Source organism: Cryptomeria japonica, chromosome 5, assembly GCF_030272615.1.
Source record: "Cryptomeria japonica chromosome 5, Sugi_1.0, whole genome shotgun sequence".
NCBI lineage: Eukaryota > Viridiplantae > Streptophyta > Pinopsida > Cupressales > Cupressaceae > Cryptomeria > Cryptomeria japonica.
This window is the reverse complement of record NC_081409.1, coordinates 416244633-416264493: the sequence shown is the minus strand read 5'-3', so window position 1 is coordinate 416264493 and position 19861 is coordinate 416244633. Positions and strand designations below refer to the sequence as shown.

Below are 19861 nucleotides of genomic sequence, written 5' to 3'. Positions count from 1 at the left end.
TTCCCGACGTACATCTGTTCCAAATTGCCGCACTACCTTCGTGGTATGCAAACACCGGGGAATATTGTCCACTTCTCGATTCCCAGCCAATATGTTACCAAGCGAGAGACGGAAATTGACCTTGAGAAGCAAGACATTCCAGCTGATTAATGGGTTGCTATACAAAATGGGACCCAACGAAGTCCTCAGAAGGTGTGTGATGGAAGAAGAGATTCCAGGAGTGCTATGGGAAGCACACGAAGGGCCCGCAGGAGGCCACATGGGTCTTGACACCACCTCACGTAAAGTATTGCTTGCTGGACTATGGTGGCCCACCTTGTATAATGATGCGCAGGAATGGGTGGTGGGTTGTGATACTTGCCTGAGGGCAAGAAAACCATTGAAGTGGGACTTTATGCCCCTCAACCCATCCCATGCCCAAGAATTGTTCGAGTGATGGGGTCTAGATTTCATCGGACCATTGAAGGCCAGTTGTGCACGACAGTGTCGGTATATTGTGCTAGCCACTGAATATTTGACAAAGTGGGTAGAGGCACGGACAATGCCAGATAACTCCGCTTTGAGCACTGCAAGGTTCATTTATGAACAAATCATTACACGGTATGGCATTCCTATTCAATTGACAAGTGATAGAGGTGGGCACTTTGTGAATAACGTAGTTAAGTTACTCATGACGGAGTTCAAGATCTTTCATTCCCCGTTGAGCCCGTACTATCCCAGTGCCAAGGGTTAGGCAGAGGCCACTAATAAAATACTGGTATCTGTAATCTATAAATCATGCGGGGTTGAACAAGAAGACTAGGAAGAAAAGATACCATTTGTACTTGTGGGCGTACAAAACTACGTACAAAGTGACAACAAGGCATACACCCTTTCAGTTGATGTATGGACATCAGGCCATTGTACCAATAGAGTTCATGGTCCCGAGTCTAAGGATAGCAATTGAGAACTGGCTAGGAGACATGGAAAACTTGTGGGAGCGATTGTACGTGTTGGGCAAGTTAGATGAACAAAGGATGATGGCCCAATGGGCTATCGAAGCTGCCCAACAACGACGAAAATTTTGGCTTGATAAGCATATCTAGCGCATGGAGTTCCGTCCAGGTTAGTGAGTGTTGAAGTACAATGGGCGGAATGAGATCAAACCTGAAAAATTCAAAGTCAGATGGTTGGGCCCATATAAAATTCGCGAAGTAGCTAAGAACAGAGCCATTAAGCTATCTACATTGGATGACCAACCAATAAAGGAGACGATGAACAGGTTGAAATTAAAAGTCTACCACCACAGGCAACAGCGGAATGACCCAGTTCGTCCAGAGGCGAGGCCTAGCCGGACAAGGTAATTATTTTATTTTTAGTTTAAAAAAAAAAAAAGGGAAAATGATGGAGAACTCATTGTACGGTTTTGTCATTAAAACCATACGGATTCGATAAAAATGACACATGATGAAATTAGTACAACTCAAGCGCAAATAGTACGGTTGTCAAGATTTTTGTACGACCAAGTAAATAAAATTCCGTACTGTGGCAAAAGAGAGCCAATCGAAATTCGTACGGTTGCAGGAGGAGAGGAGCATACCGTACGGCCACAAGAGGAGCATCGTACGTACAGAGCTCAAAGGAAGCCAAAGCCAAATCCCATACGGTGGGCAAGCTGTACACGCTAAACCATAACTGTCTGTACGCCAAGCATATTAGCAGGGAGTATAAGCAGTTGTACAGGTGAAGGCATACAGTGATTTCGTACGGTGAGGGCGAGATTTATTACAAGGAAATCATTAGGGTCAATGCAAAATCGTACGATCGTGATTGTGGTGGCACTCGGAAATCACAGAGTCAGTACACCCATTTGTTCGTACAAACCAAGGAGTGCATAATTGGAATCCGTACACGTGGTTCCTATAGTTGGGTGAGGGTTCCGTACACAGCCAGCTCTAGCAAGTTGTTCCGTGGACACGGAGTTGTACAACATCTGCCGTACAAGGTAATGTGTGAAGAACCAAATTGCATAGACCGTACAAGGGCCTAGGGAAGTAACGAAATTTGAAAAATATTATAAGTGTTGTCTCGGCAATTAAAAGAGTCAATTAAATGGAGTTAGGAAAACCAAGACTGGGGAAGCTGGACTGGCGAAAACGGTTGCAGCAATTAGAGCAACTGTCTAAGTCAGGAAAGATGGCAGAAGCAAGCATGACAGGCATGGATAAGGGAAAGAGAGTATTGCAATCTGGAGTAAAAGTTGCAGGGCCAACAGACACAACAAAGGGCAAAAAGAAGACAATGTCGGTAAAGATTACATTCGACACATTACATTTGAAGGACTAAGTGGCAGTGTATGCAGAACCTGGTGGCTGGAGACCCCGGATAATAATTTGATTAAGCAGTCTCTCAGGAAAGCACGGGTGCACTGGGCAATTCAAATTCCCATCTTTGTGATCAGGGATTTTGAGCCCTGTCTACGAATGATAGTGGCCACATACAACAGCGCAACAAGGGCATCAACATTCTCTTATCACCAGAGCACTGTGATAGTATCATTTGCACCTGAGGATTTTGCTAGTGTCTTTGGCATACCAGATGAGGGGGGGGAAAGTAGACAAGAACGCCACTAAGATGTCGCCAGAGAGGAAGGAGCAACTGCTACAGTTGATATGCCGAAGTGATCTCTTAGAATAGGAATGGGTAGCGATTAAGGCACCTAAGGGCATAGGATTGAAAAAATTGCGCATCGGTCCAGGAGAATGGCAGTGCCTGATAGATGTCATGAAAAGAAGACTTATTGGAGCCAGCAGGGCATTGGACACAGCGATACCCATGATTGGACTCATGAATGGACTGAGGAATGGGACGGGCTGCAGTCTTGTCCGACAGAATTCATGAATTTCTGACCTTATGGCACAAAGCTTTTTATATGCCGTTCCATGCCATTGGGTTATTCCTTGATGCTGTACGCACACAAGTGTCTCCGGAGAGGCATGTCTGGAAACCTCAGGAGACGTTGGAATCTTCGCAGCCAGCTATATTCTATTGGACCCACCTGGATACCGTCACAGGCAGTGGGGAAACCCATTCCAACAGGAAGTGACGGAGACCACCACAAGTAGTATTGTTAGAAAGTGAGCAGGAGATACAAATAGTTGAAGAAGATGCAGAGGAAGAGGTTGAAGAAGAGGATGATAGTAGTGCAGAGGAAGGGGAAGATTTCGATGATACTTCTTCTAGGAGCAGCCAGAGTAACGACGCATTCTACCTTGCTAGTCGAACAAAAGTAGAGAAAACCCTTGGTACAGAGGAGAGGTCGGAGAGTAGTGGGCGCATGGTGTCTTTTGGGCATGTAACGAGAGGAATCCGTGGATTACCGGCGGGTGGAGTGTGACCTGCGGGAGTGGGCCAACTGGTGTTTGCGCCAGCGGTATTGACTTCGGATGAAGGATTGACACCCCTCCTAGCTTCGAGGGTGACAGTGAGAGCAATACCAGTCGTGCCCATTCCAGGATTTGGGCAGTTGAGACCCCGACCTCCATTGCCGACACCCTCTAGTGTTGCCACAACAGTCCCGATGGGAGACATACCAGTGGTTCGGGCACAAAATGTGGCAGAGGGAGCTCCAACAGTATCATCGGTTCACAACAAACCTCCAGCGAAGGGCACGGTGACCGGAATGGACACAGGTGATGATGCCACCATGGATGAGTGGTTGGGTTGCTATGAGATGCCTCCTATGCCACTCGTGGGACCCCCGCCTGCCAAACTCCAACCATCTTTTTCCCGAGATTGTGGAACTAGATGAGGGTAGTTCTCATCAAGAGGAGGGGCGGCAGGAGTTGGCGATGGACTTCCTGTAGGACACCATTGGATTTGGGGAGGAGACGAGAGAGATGTAGCAATAGATGAAGGCCACTACAGAGAGCCAACGAGGGATCATGGAGATGTTTCTGGCGGAGATGGGAGCCAGTACGCAGAGAATGGCAGCAGAGGTCGAGGCTAGTGCCGGAGATTGGCAGCCTCTATTCAGGAGCAGGCTCTCGGGCAGCCCGCGGTTGAGGGTCTCCTCGCCTTTGCCACAAGAGGGTGTGTTGAGGAGTTTGGGAGATGTTTTGAGGCCAAGGGTTGGCCTGCTGTGGAGACTCCGGAGAAGTTGGCGGAATGGCGGTGCAGGGAGACAGTTGGGGCTAGTGGAGTACACTTGCTGCTATAGAGGGTAGAGCAAGCATTCCGGGACGTGTACTACCAGTTCAGGCGTACCCAGCATAGTGCATCTGCAGCAGAGACAGAGCGGGTGGCGGCCATCACAGCTCGGGAGGAGCTAGTCACTCGCCTGCACACGATGGAGATGGAGTTGGCACAACAGAGGGCCCGAGTGTAATGTCCCCAATTTAGGACATTAAGATATACGCTTAAAATAAATTTCAATTAAAAATTTAAACTGATTACAAAGAGTTATTTCTCTAGCATCTTCATGAGGCACCAATGGGAAACTTAAGACAAATTAACCAAGGCAAAGAATCTATTGACCAGAATAGTGATTGAAATAGAAGCATAGACAAGAACATGCAGTGATCTTGTATGAGAATAATGTGCCGCATTCAGTCAAGGGATCGATTAAATAATATAAGTGATCATAGCACATACAACAATGACAAGAAGGAAGACGGCAACAACCTTGAAAATGCCGATGTCAAGATTGTAACAAAATCAGTAAACCAGAATGAATAAGACACTGACTAAGAATAAAGGCAGTGGTTCTTGTTTAAAGGAATTATCAGAATAGTATACTAGAGCAGAACTAAGTTTAAATCTAAGACTATCTCCATTAAAAGTCTATGCGATCTTATTTAACCACAGCCATGATAAAGACTAACTGCAATCAATAGTAAGGATAACATATATTCCATAGAACAAAAAAAAGTGTTAAGAATAATATATTAAGAAGTGCATAACCTTATGATTAGTTAATAAATGTTATATTGTTTTAAAGAGGTGCGATGACCTTTAATGGTCAAAGGGTGCGATGTCTTGCTATTAATAACAACGAAAAGAAATAAATATAGGAAGGTGACGGTTTGAATAAACAAAATGTAATTACATATGGCAAAGAGATGTGACCTGTTATTTGATGTGTCTATTTGAAGGGTGGTGACCATAAGGAGATCACCTCCTTTGGGAAGATATAAGATAATATTATGAATGATGGAAAGTGGGGGAATTTTGGAGGAGAAAATACGTCAGCTATCAAAGGGATGGCGAAAGAGGATAGAACGATGTAAGGGAAGATTTAACATTATTTAAATATAATAACTCAGATCAAGAAAGCTCAAAGAGTCTACAATCTACCAGGTGATTGGTGGTATATCATCACCATTGGCATGGCCAAAGATGCATGAACAAAGCGGATATCTCATTCAGACAGTCAGATTTTGAAGAAAGCTTATGAGCAGTTCCAAAGGAGATTTGTAGCAGAATTAGAGAAGTCATATAAGCTGCTTTGTATCAGACTTGTGACCATATCTATAGCAGTATCAAAGATGATATTAAGATCTTCATTGAGAAGAGAACCATGTGGCAGACCTATAGACACTACATAGCATTGAAGATTCAATTAAACGGGAGAACTATAGCATAAGCTATGAAGGAAATATTTTTTTATTTACTCTAATCAGAAGGCCCAGTTGAGTAGCAGCAATTTATAACATTTAGACATATATTCCAAGTGTACAATCAGACGGAGTTAGCAAGATAAGTTCTATATTCCAAACTATTCTTAGCATTATAAATTAAATGCAATAATAAAATATCTTCAGAATTGATGAAATTATATATTATAGTTCTCACCTTGAGTTAGAATCTTTGTCTCAGGACCAAATTAAGGTAAATCCCAAAAGGGGACATCACACCGAGCGACCAGTCTGGAGGAGGAGTTGGCTCATGCCAAGGTAGAATTGGCCCAGGAGACGACGTGGCGCACACAGGAGGTGGCAGAGCGTACAACCCTTGAGACCTGTCTCACCTCTACCCTCGAGGAATTGGACAACAAGCAGAAGGAGCTCATGGAAGCGGTTTTTATGGTGAAGAAATCCAGGGAGAGGCAGTTGGTAGCTGAGCGAGGTCTGAGGCATAGGACACAACAGGTCCACCAGCTGAGGGACCAGTTGGCAGCAGCGGCACCGTCAGCCCCTTCTTCATCAGGGATGCCCTCTGTACCCCCTCAGCTTTGATTTTTCTTGTTGTCTTGGTGTCATTCCCCATTTTGTTTGTACGTTGTCCGAAGATGACCTTCTTTTTTGGGGGGGGGATGATGTTGTCGGGTAATTATGTCATGTCGTAATTAGAATGTTAAGTGTGTTAGGGGTCGGTGGTTACCTGATGGTTGCTGGCAGTTGGCACCGAGCAATCGGGCAACCTGTACCAACACCTATATATATTTACTTGGGTCTCTATTTCAGTGTGTGGATATTGCTTAAGGAAATTATGTTTTGAATGTACTGGCATTTTGGAATCAATGAATATAGACATATGAGTTCTTCTTACTTGCATCTTCGTGTATTGTTACATTTCCTATATCTCTGTACTGTTATGCACTGAATGCACACCCACCCCTCGGGGGCAAAACACTTCTCTTTGTTATAGCTATATGACTTCTCAAGATATCTGAATGCTGTCCAAGGTTCGGTGTTGTCATTTCAAAGGATATTTATATACGGCAGATCTGAATCTTTTTACTTCCGCTACTGAGATCTTTAAATAGAGTACCCTGTACATTAATATTCCATTGTTGGTTATTAAATGTTCACATTCTTCTTAGTCGCTGCCATTTTATGATGATTGCTTAACATAGATCATTGTTGCTATCTTCCTTTCATTAATACTTTGTTTCCTTACCTAGTCTTCGTTCATCATTATTTTCTCATAAATCTTACCAACCCGAATACTTATCAGTGGAATCGTATTCCTGAGTCTTCACATATGTATGATGATCAAGATGCAATCTCTTCCATCGGTGTATGTGGTTCCTCTTCATATTAATAGAATTCGTGAGTATCATTGTCCTTCATCGGGTGAGTCTTCAATATGCCTTGATTGATCTGAATGTGCATCCTTATTGGTTATGCTGAACAATGTGATAATAATCTTGATCATTATTAATACATTGTCCTCAGTCCATTTGGTTTCAATTGCATCAATCTTCACTATAAAGATAATACAAGGAGCTTCCTCTTAGTTGTTTGGTTCTAGAGTTCTACCATCTGGATGGGGACATCACACTTTTTCCTCGATCGAAGCCGAATACTGGGGAACAGTCAAGGCCGCATGTGAGGCAGTTTGGCTCCGAAGGATGCTCTCTGACATGCAGATGCCGCAAGCAGGTCCTTCTCCCTTGTATACTTATAATCAAGGGGTGCTCAAACTGGCCAAAAATCCAGTCTTCCATGAACGTACCAAGCATGTTGAGCTTCACTGTCACTACATCCGCAAGCTGGTAGAAGATGAATCAGTTCAGTTGTAGCATGTTCCGACAGCGGATCAGACTGCGGATATTCTTACCAAGTCTTTGAGCCCGGATAAGTTTGTAAAATTCAGGGGGCAACTTGGTGTTTTTGATAGATTGACCATTAAGGGAGGGTGTTAGAATAATATTTCTTTATTCTGTTAATGGTCAATAATGTAATTAGTTGTTAGACATCTTAAATGTCTACAGTAGCTGGTAGTTAGAAGTAGTTGATTTCATTAATATCTTTCGTGCTTTGTAATTCCTATATATTGTAATCTTTTCTCAGTTAATATATATAGTACTTTTACCAGTGAATCTCTGATTTTCACAGTTTTTAACATGCCATATCTTTTTATGTTTATAAATATTAACTGTGAAAACCTTTTGCTTCTAATAAATCATCTGGCGAGAGTCACGAGATAGTTAACATGTGTGCTTGTTAGTTCAAAGCAACATTGTGATTAAGAGTAAAATTTTGATGGGCATGAATGCAGTAAGTTAGGATGACCATACTAGAAATCCATCTTGTCTTTTTAGTATACACTTTTTAGGAAACCTTGAGTACAGTTGCTGTCTTTTGCTTAGTTTTCATGATATCAGGGTCCGGTTTTAAAAACTAGATTAGTCAATCACTAAGATAGTTTATTGACACTTGAGAGAACAAATATTTAAGTCAACTTTTCTTCTCCTATCTCCTGATATCATTGAATGATGTATTAAAGGATTAAATTATTTTGTAGAGAAAGTGGATTTATTAAAGATTTTTGCTTTTCACAGGCAGACACAATATGTTGTATCTGCATACCGCCATTTAATGCTTTTGGTTCTCATGTTTCAAGGTTTGATCCCCCTTTTTGGAGGAAGCTGGTATGTTGTCATGCTCATAATGATCTAATGTTGTCATATAAGTGTAGGTATAGTGCTAGCCTGGAATTAAAAAGAAACAATTAATTTGTAGTTTACAGCGTCTGGCTTCTATGTAGATCAATAGTAGTTTTAGGGTACTTTTATAGTTGAACCTATATCTGACTGAGACAAACTATGCCTGATTAGAAATTCTTTATACCATAAAAAACATGCACAGTTTTATTTACATACCATTTAAATCCACAAATTTTAATAGCTTATTTCTCTATACATGATTTTATGGCTTGTATTCATCATGTATTTTATATCAACATCAATAACACCATTACAATCTCATTATACTACAATCTATATCCTTTATTAGTCACAAAACACAAGCTATGGAGTCATTAAACATCACATAAATTATTAAATGACAAAATAATTTTTCAATCAGAAGAATGAAGATGTTACATTTTAGTGAAACAAGTTCATTTTCAACATCTGCACTAGGCTACCATTTATTCGAACTGCCTAAAATCTGTTATGCATGTACAGATAGAAACCCTAAGCCCTATAAGCCAATCAAATGTGGTATACCTGATTAAGGTAGGCAGAAGCTTACCTAAAATAGTGAAATTACACCTTTAGAGTATAGGTGCACCACTAGGGTGAAGAAAATGAATAACAATGCTTCCCAAAGTGAGTTGTTGCCTCTAGACTGATTTGACCAAATCGATATCAGAAAAATCGAAATCTATAATAGTCCTAGGATGACCACAATATGCATGATATTTGGGATGTAGTGGAAAAGATGGCATGATGCATTTATGTCATTATGTAATGAAAGTATCCATCATAAATATGCCTCAAAGTGACCGGATTGGAAGTCAAGCTTTATTTTTTGTTTGTTTAAAAAGTCCTAGGCTGTCAAGGGACGTCTAGTTATCCTAGGATGGTTGAGAGATGTCATAGATGTCCTCAGCTGTCATTGGAGATGACAAGAATGTCCCTTTCCGTCACCCCCAAAAAGGGGATGTTTCTGGAACATTTCCGGTCTGTGGTGAGGATTGGGGACAACATTGGGACATTTTCTAGGTGCCCCCATGTCCTCAAAATATGACTAGGATGAGGATGCTTGGAGAAGCCTTGGTATGTGTTTTCGCATAACCCTAATATTTTCTCTTTCTTCAATAGCCTTTCTCTACCAAAGAGAAATCTCACTCTTTTTTCTCTCTAAGAGTACCCTTTATTTTGTGAAAAACCAATTTAATTGTTGGTTTTCCAACAATTTATCTCTTGTCTCTTCATTTTCAGGCTGACTCATTGCTTCCATTAGATGACTCTTCTTTTCCATTTGATTACTCTTCTTTTCCATATGATGACTCTTTTTTTCCATTTGGTGACTCCTCTCTTTCATATAATGACTCTTCACAAGCATTTGTGCTCAACATGACCCTTGATCAAAGAAAACTCACTTTATTTGCTTTCTTCTACTTGCAAGACAGCTGATTTTTTTTCGGTGATGTAAGATTGCACTAGCCATTATCGTCCTCTACCTAGGATGCTGTTGCATCATATTCTTTTTGTCAAACTGAAAGTTCAGCATAAGCCTAAGTTGTTTAGTTCATTTAGAGAAGAAGTGAGCAGAATTCTAAAAGGCTTAATTCTCATCGTTTGACATAATTGTAAACATGTAGACCTATTTTCCACTGATTATTTGAAGAAACCTAGGAATCAAAGCTAACACTTAAAGCATCGTAGGTCATCTCAATAATAATTCTTCCTAAGAAGGATGAAGATAAGTGGAGTATGCATATTTTCAAGTAGTCAGTTTGATAAGTGAAGAGGAATATTTTAATGTCCCGTTTTAGGAACAATGCAATATAACCACAAAAAGCAATGCTCTGATACCACTAGTAATGTCCCCTTATGTTCAAATTTAGGATATAGGGAGAATTAACTTATAAGAATCAATTGCAAGAGATTTCTTTCCTTCAAGCCAATATAATTACTATGAATAATGATGTATGATACCACTTGAAATGCTTCAATTATGCAATTGATAAAATAATGATATGTTAATTCAAGATCAATATATATATTATATATTTATAGGATAATTATTCTTATCAATATCACTGCTATTTCTGATTGGACAACTAGATATATGCTAAGTGAATTGATCTAATTATATATTTGAACTTAGTGCAATGATCAATAGGATCTCTGCTATATGAAATATGGCAATGTAAATATGCGAGATGACTTTGTTATATTGCTATGTCTGATGTGATCCTTTTGAATATATGCAATGAGATGTTAGACAATATTGCTGGTAGCAATATTAATTGATGTCTCCGATATGTTCCCTTAAATCATGCAATGTCTGATATGTAATACCGTCTATAGCGATATAGTTGCTGTTTCAAATATGGATGTAAAACCTTGCAACAATAATCTGAGCTGTCTGATTTATACTATTCTTTCTTGCAATCAATGGTGCTGTCTCAGATATAGAGTTATGAACTTGCAATCGGTTTTAGCCAAATAGGCCAATGCTCACAACAGCAGATCCAATAAATGGATAAGAGTTAAGAAGTTTCCAAAATTGATGCTTGCTGAAGTGAGGTCGAATGCCTCCTTATATCTCGAAGTCAGATTGAATGGTTGCCTTCAAAAGACATGCCTATATTCTTGAGATGAAGATCAATGCAATGGGTGACACAAAGGCTTCAAAAAATCACAGGGTACCTCTCAAGAAGTTTTTTGACTATTGTTGTTGCTTTGTCAATGACAACTTGAATGCTAATAGCCATACCTATTTCTATGACCAACTCGTCCAACATATTTCACAAAGTCTACATTTGCCTCAATGACTTTAAGAACATTAAGTATCCACGAGAAAGCTCTTGGAAATTGATCAATGTGTGGTTATTTCCATTTTTCTAACCATCACAAAAGATTGTGGAACTCTTTTTATGTCAAATTTTCTCTTGATTTTTACCACGACCTTAGTGTTTTTCACAAGTTTGTCTAGTAAAGGCCCACTCAAATTGTATGGACCAGGTTCCTTGAACTCTTTTTGAGATATAGTCAATGCAATGATCAATGGATCCTGATATGTACTACTCACAACATGGAATGGTATGTTGCATAGTTCCACAGGGACGCGTCCCCTCCCCCCCCTGAAAATGCAGGCGTTTCCGAGATGTGGGGACACTTGGGGAATGTCTTCCTTCGTCGTCCCTCTACCGTCACCAAGTTTCCTCCACCGTCTCCAAGACATTTCCTAACCAGGGGGATGTTTCTCAGAAGTTTCTTGTGTCAAAAAAGCCAAAGGGGACTTGTGACATCCTCTAGACTCCTAGACGTCCCTCAACCTTGGAGGGGACCTGCAAACTTTTAAGACTGATTGGTGTTGTCGAGTCTATCTCAGGCTGTTTGGCATTGTTTGGGGGTGAACATGTTTGCATAGAGTGAGTTTTAGGAGGCTTTAAGGGGTTGTTTGAACCTACAATGGTGATGTTTCAGACCTGCAACATATTTTCTAGTTGTATCAGACCTGCATTGTTGTATACAGTAATTTAAATCAAAATGTGCATTCCCTACCTATAGTGATCATTTCAGCTGTCTTTTCAAGGTATTTTCCTTTATTGTTTTCTATTGGGTGCTAGTTTCATGCAATTTGGGCAATCTAGAAAATATCTTAGCAATGTGCTGCTCTGTACCAACATTTGTATCAGCTTGTAATTGTTATCAGTACTTAATAGCAGATAGCATTGTTTCAGTTGGCATGGTTCTTATGCTTGTTAAAAAATAAAAGATCGTCTAGAGTGGTCATTACACATATAAAGATGTTTTTCATGACAACAAAATTGAAACAGATTTATGCTATTATTTCTATACCTTGAGCTGAAATGATAGGGGTAATTAGAGCTTTTAGCCTGTTACTGTCTTTAGGGTTAGATCCTTTTAAGATACTCCAACACAGTCTTTCTACTTATAACTTAATGTTAAAAACTCAATGCAATCATTGCAATGTGTTTACTTAATTCGCAGTTACAGTTATAAATATTTAAATAACTAATTTTTCAAGTACTATATGTATTATGTCGGCAGCGCTCCCCCGTTGTTCCCCCCACCCCTCGCCGCTATCTACCTGCCATTCCCAAACTTAGGCCCCAAGTACCCTCATCCCTGAGACGCGTCCCCCCATCCCCTCATCACCACATCCCCAAAATTCATTGCATGCCTTCGTTGCTTCATGATGCTTCTCATGGTTCTATAGAGGACATTCAAACAAAGGTTGTGCACTAGGAGAATTAGGAGAAAAAAGGAACCCTTGCAAGTGTGACTACACCCATCTAGAACTATCTCTAGTGGATGACCTCCATATCTATGGGCTAAGAAAAGAGTACAATACATCAATCTTCGAGTCTAGACAAAAATTCATCAAAGCTGAAATTGCCTCAATCATCCTTTTCTTTTCTAATTACGTTTTGTACAAAGCAGGGTCAGCCTTCATTTCTTGTGTAATTTTTGGTTCCATTGAATTACACAACCACACATCTTTGCCAAAGATTCGTGCAAAGTTGAAATTTGATGTGATTTATGCCTCTTCTTATCTTCAATCAACAACTGTACACTACTATTCCTGTCTATTTACATGGTGTGCCATGCCTTTAAGAGGGTTTCGTGGTCCCTTCACTATCACTGTTACTTGTTGATGCCATCTCTATTTGCAAATTTGAAAACCCTAGAAAAAAGGAAGAAATAACAAAATTAAAAATTGTAAATCCCAGTGCCAAAAGAAAGATGAAAAGGAAAAACAAAAAGCAAACTAAGAAATATTAAGACACTTGAAATACTAGTACATAACAAGAATGAAAGAAAAAACACAAAAATCAATATCCAAAAACAAAAAAGAGCTATCCACCTTTCAAATCTAGTTAATAAATCCACTGAATCAGTCCAAGATCACTTGAAATGAGTCAAAATCACCTAAGAATTCTTTCAATGCAATCAAGGAGTGAAGGGAACAATAGCAAAAACTAGAAATGAGGAAAAAATGGTGTTGTTTTCTGTTTTCAGTTTGTGGACTATAATTTTCTATTGTTAGGCGAGTTGACTTATCAGACTCACAAGTAACTGTAAGTTTTAGGTGAGTAACTTGCTATACCTGCTTAGCTCATGATTCTGTGAGCTACCCAAAATCACTAGTAGAACCAGCTACCACCTCATTCTATGCTTAGCCTTGAACAACTAGTTAATGCCTTTCTCGAAGAGTTCCAAACGAGCACTTTGCTCAAAAACAACCTACGAAAATTCATAATTTCCAAACAAGCCAAACACGACTTTGCACATGATTACATCAAATGTTTGAAATCCTTAGAAAATAATGCTGATCATAACATGGATGATTTGTCTTGTTCCTACCTTTCCTTATATATTTAGAACCCAATCTCTGGTACTGATTTATAAATTCTCAAATTGAATAAGCATAAAAAATCAGAAATTAATTAATGACAGTTTTACTTAATTTATCAAATGATGGCTTTGAAGAGAGGAAGAAAAGACTGGAGAAATTAAAGCAAACACTAGATTTTTACCTTGGAAACCCTAAATGATGTAAAAACCAGCTTTGGCGGTGGCAATTGCACTTCTTTCTTAATAATCTATTAAGTACAATGACTATGCTAAACAATATGGATGCAATCTGACCCTTGCTTGATTCAATAAGATGCTGAGATTGTGGATTGCATTTTGGCCCTTGCTTCACTAGCTGCATACACAATTGTCAAGCTTATGCATCTAGATTCTAAGCACAATTATAATTTGGAATTCTACTTCCAATCTACAGACTTGTTCTTCTTCGCGGAGGGATTGGACATAAATCAACCACCAACAGACCACCTTGGGGGAGGAGGGTTTGGCCTAAATCAACCTCCGACTGATGTCGAAGAATCTTTAGACCTGAATTTCCTAGTGGATGGGCAGTATCTACTGCTCTGTCCCACACTACTTGGCTAATGGTGCACCTGAAAATCCGCCAAGACTCTTTACTGCCTTAACCACCCAACCACCTTAGAATAGTAGGGGCCCATAAACCACTCGAGAATTTGAGATGTTGCAGGAGGGAGGGGGGGTTGTGTAATGTCCCCTTCTCCGCAGTGATTAGTTCAGTGGTCCATTGGCCTATTCCGGAGACCCGTAGGCTATTTGGAAGAGAAAATTAGGGTTCCCAACCTTTGTGGAGTTCTGCGAGAGCTTTTTAGGGTTTGTTAGGAGGGAATTCTTTAGTTCTGCTTACGGTTTTCTTCTGGGTTTTCCATGAACTCCAAGGTGGCATAACATGCATTTGATTATTTGGTGAAGTCAAAACTTACTATTTTTAGTAAGTTAGGGTTTGGCTGTTTGGTTGATGCAGTTCTACTGAGCTTTCCAAGCTCTTTCTCTGGGTGCGAAGATTATGTTTTTCGGAGCAGTATTTCTTGACTTACTATTTTTAGTAAGTGGCTGTGTTGAGCATTTCTATTTTTAGTAGTCTCGGACAGGGTCCTGACTCAACACAGTTCAGTGGTCTTCATCGCACAACTTCATCCTTGATTTTGGGATTAATCAGTATTGGAGTTGTAAGTTATTTAATTAAATATTAATTCCTTATCCTAAGGTTTGATATTTAATTATTTTTATTACTGATTAATTGTGTTATGGGGCAACTTAGGAAAAATATCTATCTGCCAGCAATATTGTTATTTTCCTAAGTCAATGGCATTAAAAAAGGTGGCGTTGAGAAAGATGAAATATTTCATGTTTTATTATTTTATATCGCAAAGTTGTCCCCTGGGAAAAAGTTCGAACTTTGCCTAGGGAATTTGGGAAAATTAACGCCATGTCTAGGGGAGGCTATGACATGAAATGAAATTGAATTTCAATGGTTTTGGGCGCCATTTGCATTTGAATATCAGAGGGAAAAATCTATAAATACAGGTGCTTGGCCTCTCATTTGGTATGAAATGAATTTGCATCGTTATGCTGCCGAATTGGCGATTGAAAATCTGAGCTTCGAAGTGTGGCTTCCTAGCTAAGTCTCAGTTTCATACTTGCAAGATAGTACCTAGCTGTGCCCATGTATTCCCAGTGCTGTTGGTGAGTGAGTTGTAGATTGTGGAGTGTTTTACTTGAGATTGGACTGTTTTCTGGTTGCTGGTCGCGTGACTGCTGAAAGTGTATTTTGCTCACACCACTTGGCCAGGCGATTCCATCATTCTGGGTACTGGCTCATCCTTCCTTCCTACCACTGGCGATGCATATTGTAAGTTTTTAGCATCTTATTTTGAGTGTGGATTTTTATATTGAAAATCGAACTTCCCAGGTTAGGTGTTGGGTTTTGTGAATGCATTGGGAAGTGTGCAAAAATAAATATGGGTGTTTCGATGGGTTTCCTTGGGTTTGTTTTCATTGTAGTGGGTATAGCAACTGTTTAGAACATATTTTGGGTGAATTGGGTGAGTAATGAGAGAGTTATGAGAGTTTTAGTGAATTCATAGGCTACTGGTTTTGCAATTCCAGCCTGCAGATTTTGATGTTAGCAGAAATTTCATGTTCTTATTTGGATATTCAGCATTACTCTCTTCTCACATTATCTTGATTATTGTAAGGTTAAGTAGTAGTACTACTAACCAATTCTGGCTTGTAAATCTCACCCCGCTGAAAAGTGGAAGAGGCTGGCTTGCCGCCTATTTTCAAGTAAATTGTAATTCAGTCCTCCCATTGCATAAGTGGTCGAGTGATGTCTGAGTGTAATGGTCCTCCCGCTGCATAAGCGGTTGAGTTGATTTTGTTTTGTAATTTCAGTCCTCCCGCTAAATATCGCGGTTGAGTGATTTGTGCCTTTGTATGTTTCTCTTGGCTGGTTCACCACCAAGTTTCTTGCATTCTCGCTGGATAAGCGGAAGGGGCTGGCTTGCCGCCCAAGCATTGTATTGTTTCCAGTTATTTGAAGCTAACGATCCCCTCAACACCGTATGCTCTCACCTTCCCACATTGGGCATTTGGTGATCAGAAAGTGGAAGGGTTGCATTTTCCAGCAAGTTTTTAGTTTATGCTTTCTAACCTTAACGGGTTATCTGTTTGTGGATGATTATTATTGGCCTAAAAAAAATAAAAAAAATAACTGGGATATTATAGGTTGTTGCCGGTCGGCCAAAGAATCTAGCCAAAAATTCAAACCATATTTTCCACCTCTCTCTCTCCCTCTCTCTCTCCCTCTGTCTATCTATCTATCTATAATGCTAGAGCATCCCCCTTGGGCCCTATAAGGATTCTCTTGGAATTGGAATTGGAAATGTTGCCTTGTCGTTCATATCACAATTTGCACAGTCAATAGTCAAAATTGCAGGTGTGTGTTCATACTTGCACAATTTTTGCTGTTTCTTTTCTTCTGAAAGTGACTCCTCTACTTATTTTGTGATTTTCATGATCTATTTCGAATCACACCTTTTTAAGAGGAGCTTTTGGTCAGTCATATGCTTGTGCTTGAGATGTAGGAAAGTTTCTCCCTCCATTTGTGAGATCTTTGTGTGTAAATGTGTATACTTGGCTGAAATTCCACTAGCTACATCCTGTTGTGATACTTAAGGCATGCTACAATGTTTGTGATGGGTTAGGAACAATATTACAAAAATTCCTCCCTATTGGCTACACACAAGTGCTGCAAATGACATGTTACAATGAAAACATTTCCATGGAAAGATAACATGCTACAACATGGCCATCCAGTACACATACCCCTACAAATTCACAAGATTTGCAACTACTCTGATACCAAATGATCCTCAAATTCTCAAAATAAAGTAGAATAACAAATCATAATTTTTTTAATATTCTACTTGATTTATCAAATGATAGCTACTAAGAGAGGAAGGAAAGACTATGAAACATAAAGGGACCCCTGAATTTTTACCTTGAAAGCTCTCAATCAGAGAAAAACTATTGGCAACTGCACTTCTACTGTAATCTATTGAAATCAGAGTTCCTAGACTCGCCGCGAGTGAGGCGAGTTTGCTGAGTTGGTGAGTTGAGCCAAGCTCGACGAGTTTTGACAACTCGTGACTCGGACTTGGTGAGTTTTTCTCATAACTCACCAAGTTCGAGCTCCAGGACTCGCGCCACGGTAGGTCAATGTTTTGACTTGCAAAAAACTAAAAAAACATGAAGTTGTTTGACAAGTTAGTCTCTCCGTCAGGATTCATATATGGAATATAACATTTAAGTATAAGAAAGACGCTTTTTCCACTAAGGCCTTAAACATTTGAAACATGGTGAACACCTCTGATTTTTGCTTAAGAAAATAAACCCACATGCGTCTGCTGAAATCATCAACAAATAATAGAAAATACCTGCATCCAGTGATGGATGTCCATGAGTTATAATGCAAAATCTAGTTTTTGGAGGATCCTTCAAATTTCCAAACTTAGTCAAATTTCAGGCCATTTTAGGATCAGGATGACATTCTAGACTTATAAGGCGAGTTCGCTCTGACCTTGATGTAAGGGACAAGACCTAGGAGGACACTATGCATTCAACTAAGGTTTGATTTAGCAACTTGAAGCGTGGCCGGATAGTACACAAAAACCCTAGGAATGATCTAAATAACCCCTAATCACTCAACTGACGTGACCTCCTTTACTCCACCTTGAGGAGATCCACCTGACTTGATGACCTTTGAGAAACTCAATCCCTTCAATGCAAAGGCTAAGACACTAAAACGACCAACAATAAAACTAAAAGAGCTAACCCTAGAAAGCAAAAAGTGGGGTCCCCATTTGCAATGGGGCGATGTGTGAGTACCTCACAACAGGGATGTTTCTTAAAATTTTGAAAAAAGGGGGTGAGATGGGGACACTTCCTACCTGTCCCCACATCCCCAAAAATCCCGCTATGGGGCACAAGGTTATTTTTGGCAAGGGACATGTCTTCGAGGAGCATATTTTCAAACCCTTCTAGCCTCACAATTCTCCCTTCCATCCAACATATATATAGCCCAAAAACTAAGCGGTCCAAGAAAGACCAAGGTCAACTATAGTCTCAAGGTAAAACCTAAGTTCAACAAGCACACTATTTAATACTACCATACACAAGCACTCCTTAAAGTTTCCAAGTGAAGATGTTCATGATGTCTCATGTTGGTGCTCCCAGAATTTCAATTTGGCCAAAGAAAATACTAAACAAAACCCCCAAACAAGTAGATACTCTATCAACGTGCCTTTCATGGCATAACAAGCTAGCACACATTATAATTGGGCTTTATTCAATAATGGGTGCATGAAACAAGTTTTAAATCGTTAAAAATCTCTTAATTTCAAGGGTTTTTTAATTTTGCCGAGTCATTGCCGAGTCATAGCTGAGTCACGAGTCAAGTCGGCCTTGTTGAGTCCGAGCTGAGTCCGAGTTTGGGAACTTTGATTGAAATTGTAGCAAGTACAATGTTTATGCTAAAAGTCATGGGTGCAATCTGCCCCTTGCTTGATGTTAAGTCTGTAGATTGCAATCTGCCCTTCACTCTGTTAGCTGCATACACAATTGTCAAACCTATGCTTCTAAGTACAATTACAATTTGGAATTCTATTTTACACATCTATAGCATCATTCTTCCTCCTATTCATTTAATACGTGCTTTTCACCTCTATATGATGCTAGAGCATCCAACTCAGGCCCTAGAAGGATCCTTTTTGAAGTAGAAGTGGAAAGATTGCCTTTTGTTTCATATTCCAATTTGTAAAGTTGGTGGCCAAAAGTTCAAAACTATAGTTGTGGGTTTGACTAGGTTCAATCATGTAGGAGCAGGTTTGACACCATAGGTATGGGTTTTGCCTTGCATAGTTTGTGCTGCTGCTGTTCTTCTGAAAACGATTTCTTTGATTATTTTCTGATTTTTATGATCCATTTCAAATCAAGTGCAAGGTCCACTCTTTCTATCTTACAACACTAGAAGAAGCCTTTGAGCAAGCCAAGAGACAATAACTCCTTAGATGCATTTTCATAACCCAGTCCCATTTGAAAACTTACCCTTCTCCCTGAAGTAGAACCAATATTTACAATCCTAGCACTAAATAAGCCATTTACACCTATTGTCATTTTATGACACCCTTGGTCCATCAGTAAGAACCGATCAGAGATATGTTCCATAGACCAGCGCTGCCCCAGTTGATCAAGGAGAAAAGCAATGGAATTTTGAAGTATGAAGTGTTGCCTTGTCCGGAGGAGGTTCCTCCCTTGGCCTTTTCTTCCTTCCTCGGAACCTCGAGGTTCTGAGGTTTTTTCCTTTTGCCTTCTCTCACTTCTCCTTCTCCGGAACTCCAGAACCCCGAGGTTCCAAAGTTCCCTCTTCGCTTCTCCTTCTCCAGAACTCCGGAACCCCGAGGTTCCGAATTTCCTTCCCTTTGCTGCCTCTCCTTTCTTTTCCCAGAACTCCGGAACCTCGAGTTTTCGAAGTTCCTCTTTTTCTTTCCCTTTCTCTTC

The 19861-nt window shown here is 40.0% G+C and overlaps 1 protein-coding gene across 4 annotated transcripts in view; it reads left to right on the top strand.

Annotated features, from left to right (window-relative positions):
* Nucleotides 1-19861, top strand: part of LOC131028181 (uncharacterized) — a 115136-nt gene that overhangs the window by 49606 nt on the left and 45669 nt on the right. For 2 of the 4 annotated variants that reach the window (XM_057958418.2, XM_057958421.2), the window contains one exon: nucleotides 8267-8356. The exons of the other annotated variants lie outside the window; for them this stretch is intronic. In XM_057958418.2, the coding sequence (XP_057814401.1) occupies nucleotides 8267-8356 (90 nt within the window). The remainder of the gene's footprint in view (nucleotides 1-8266; nucleotides 8357-19861) is intronic. 4 annotated transcript variants of the gene reach the window in all.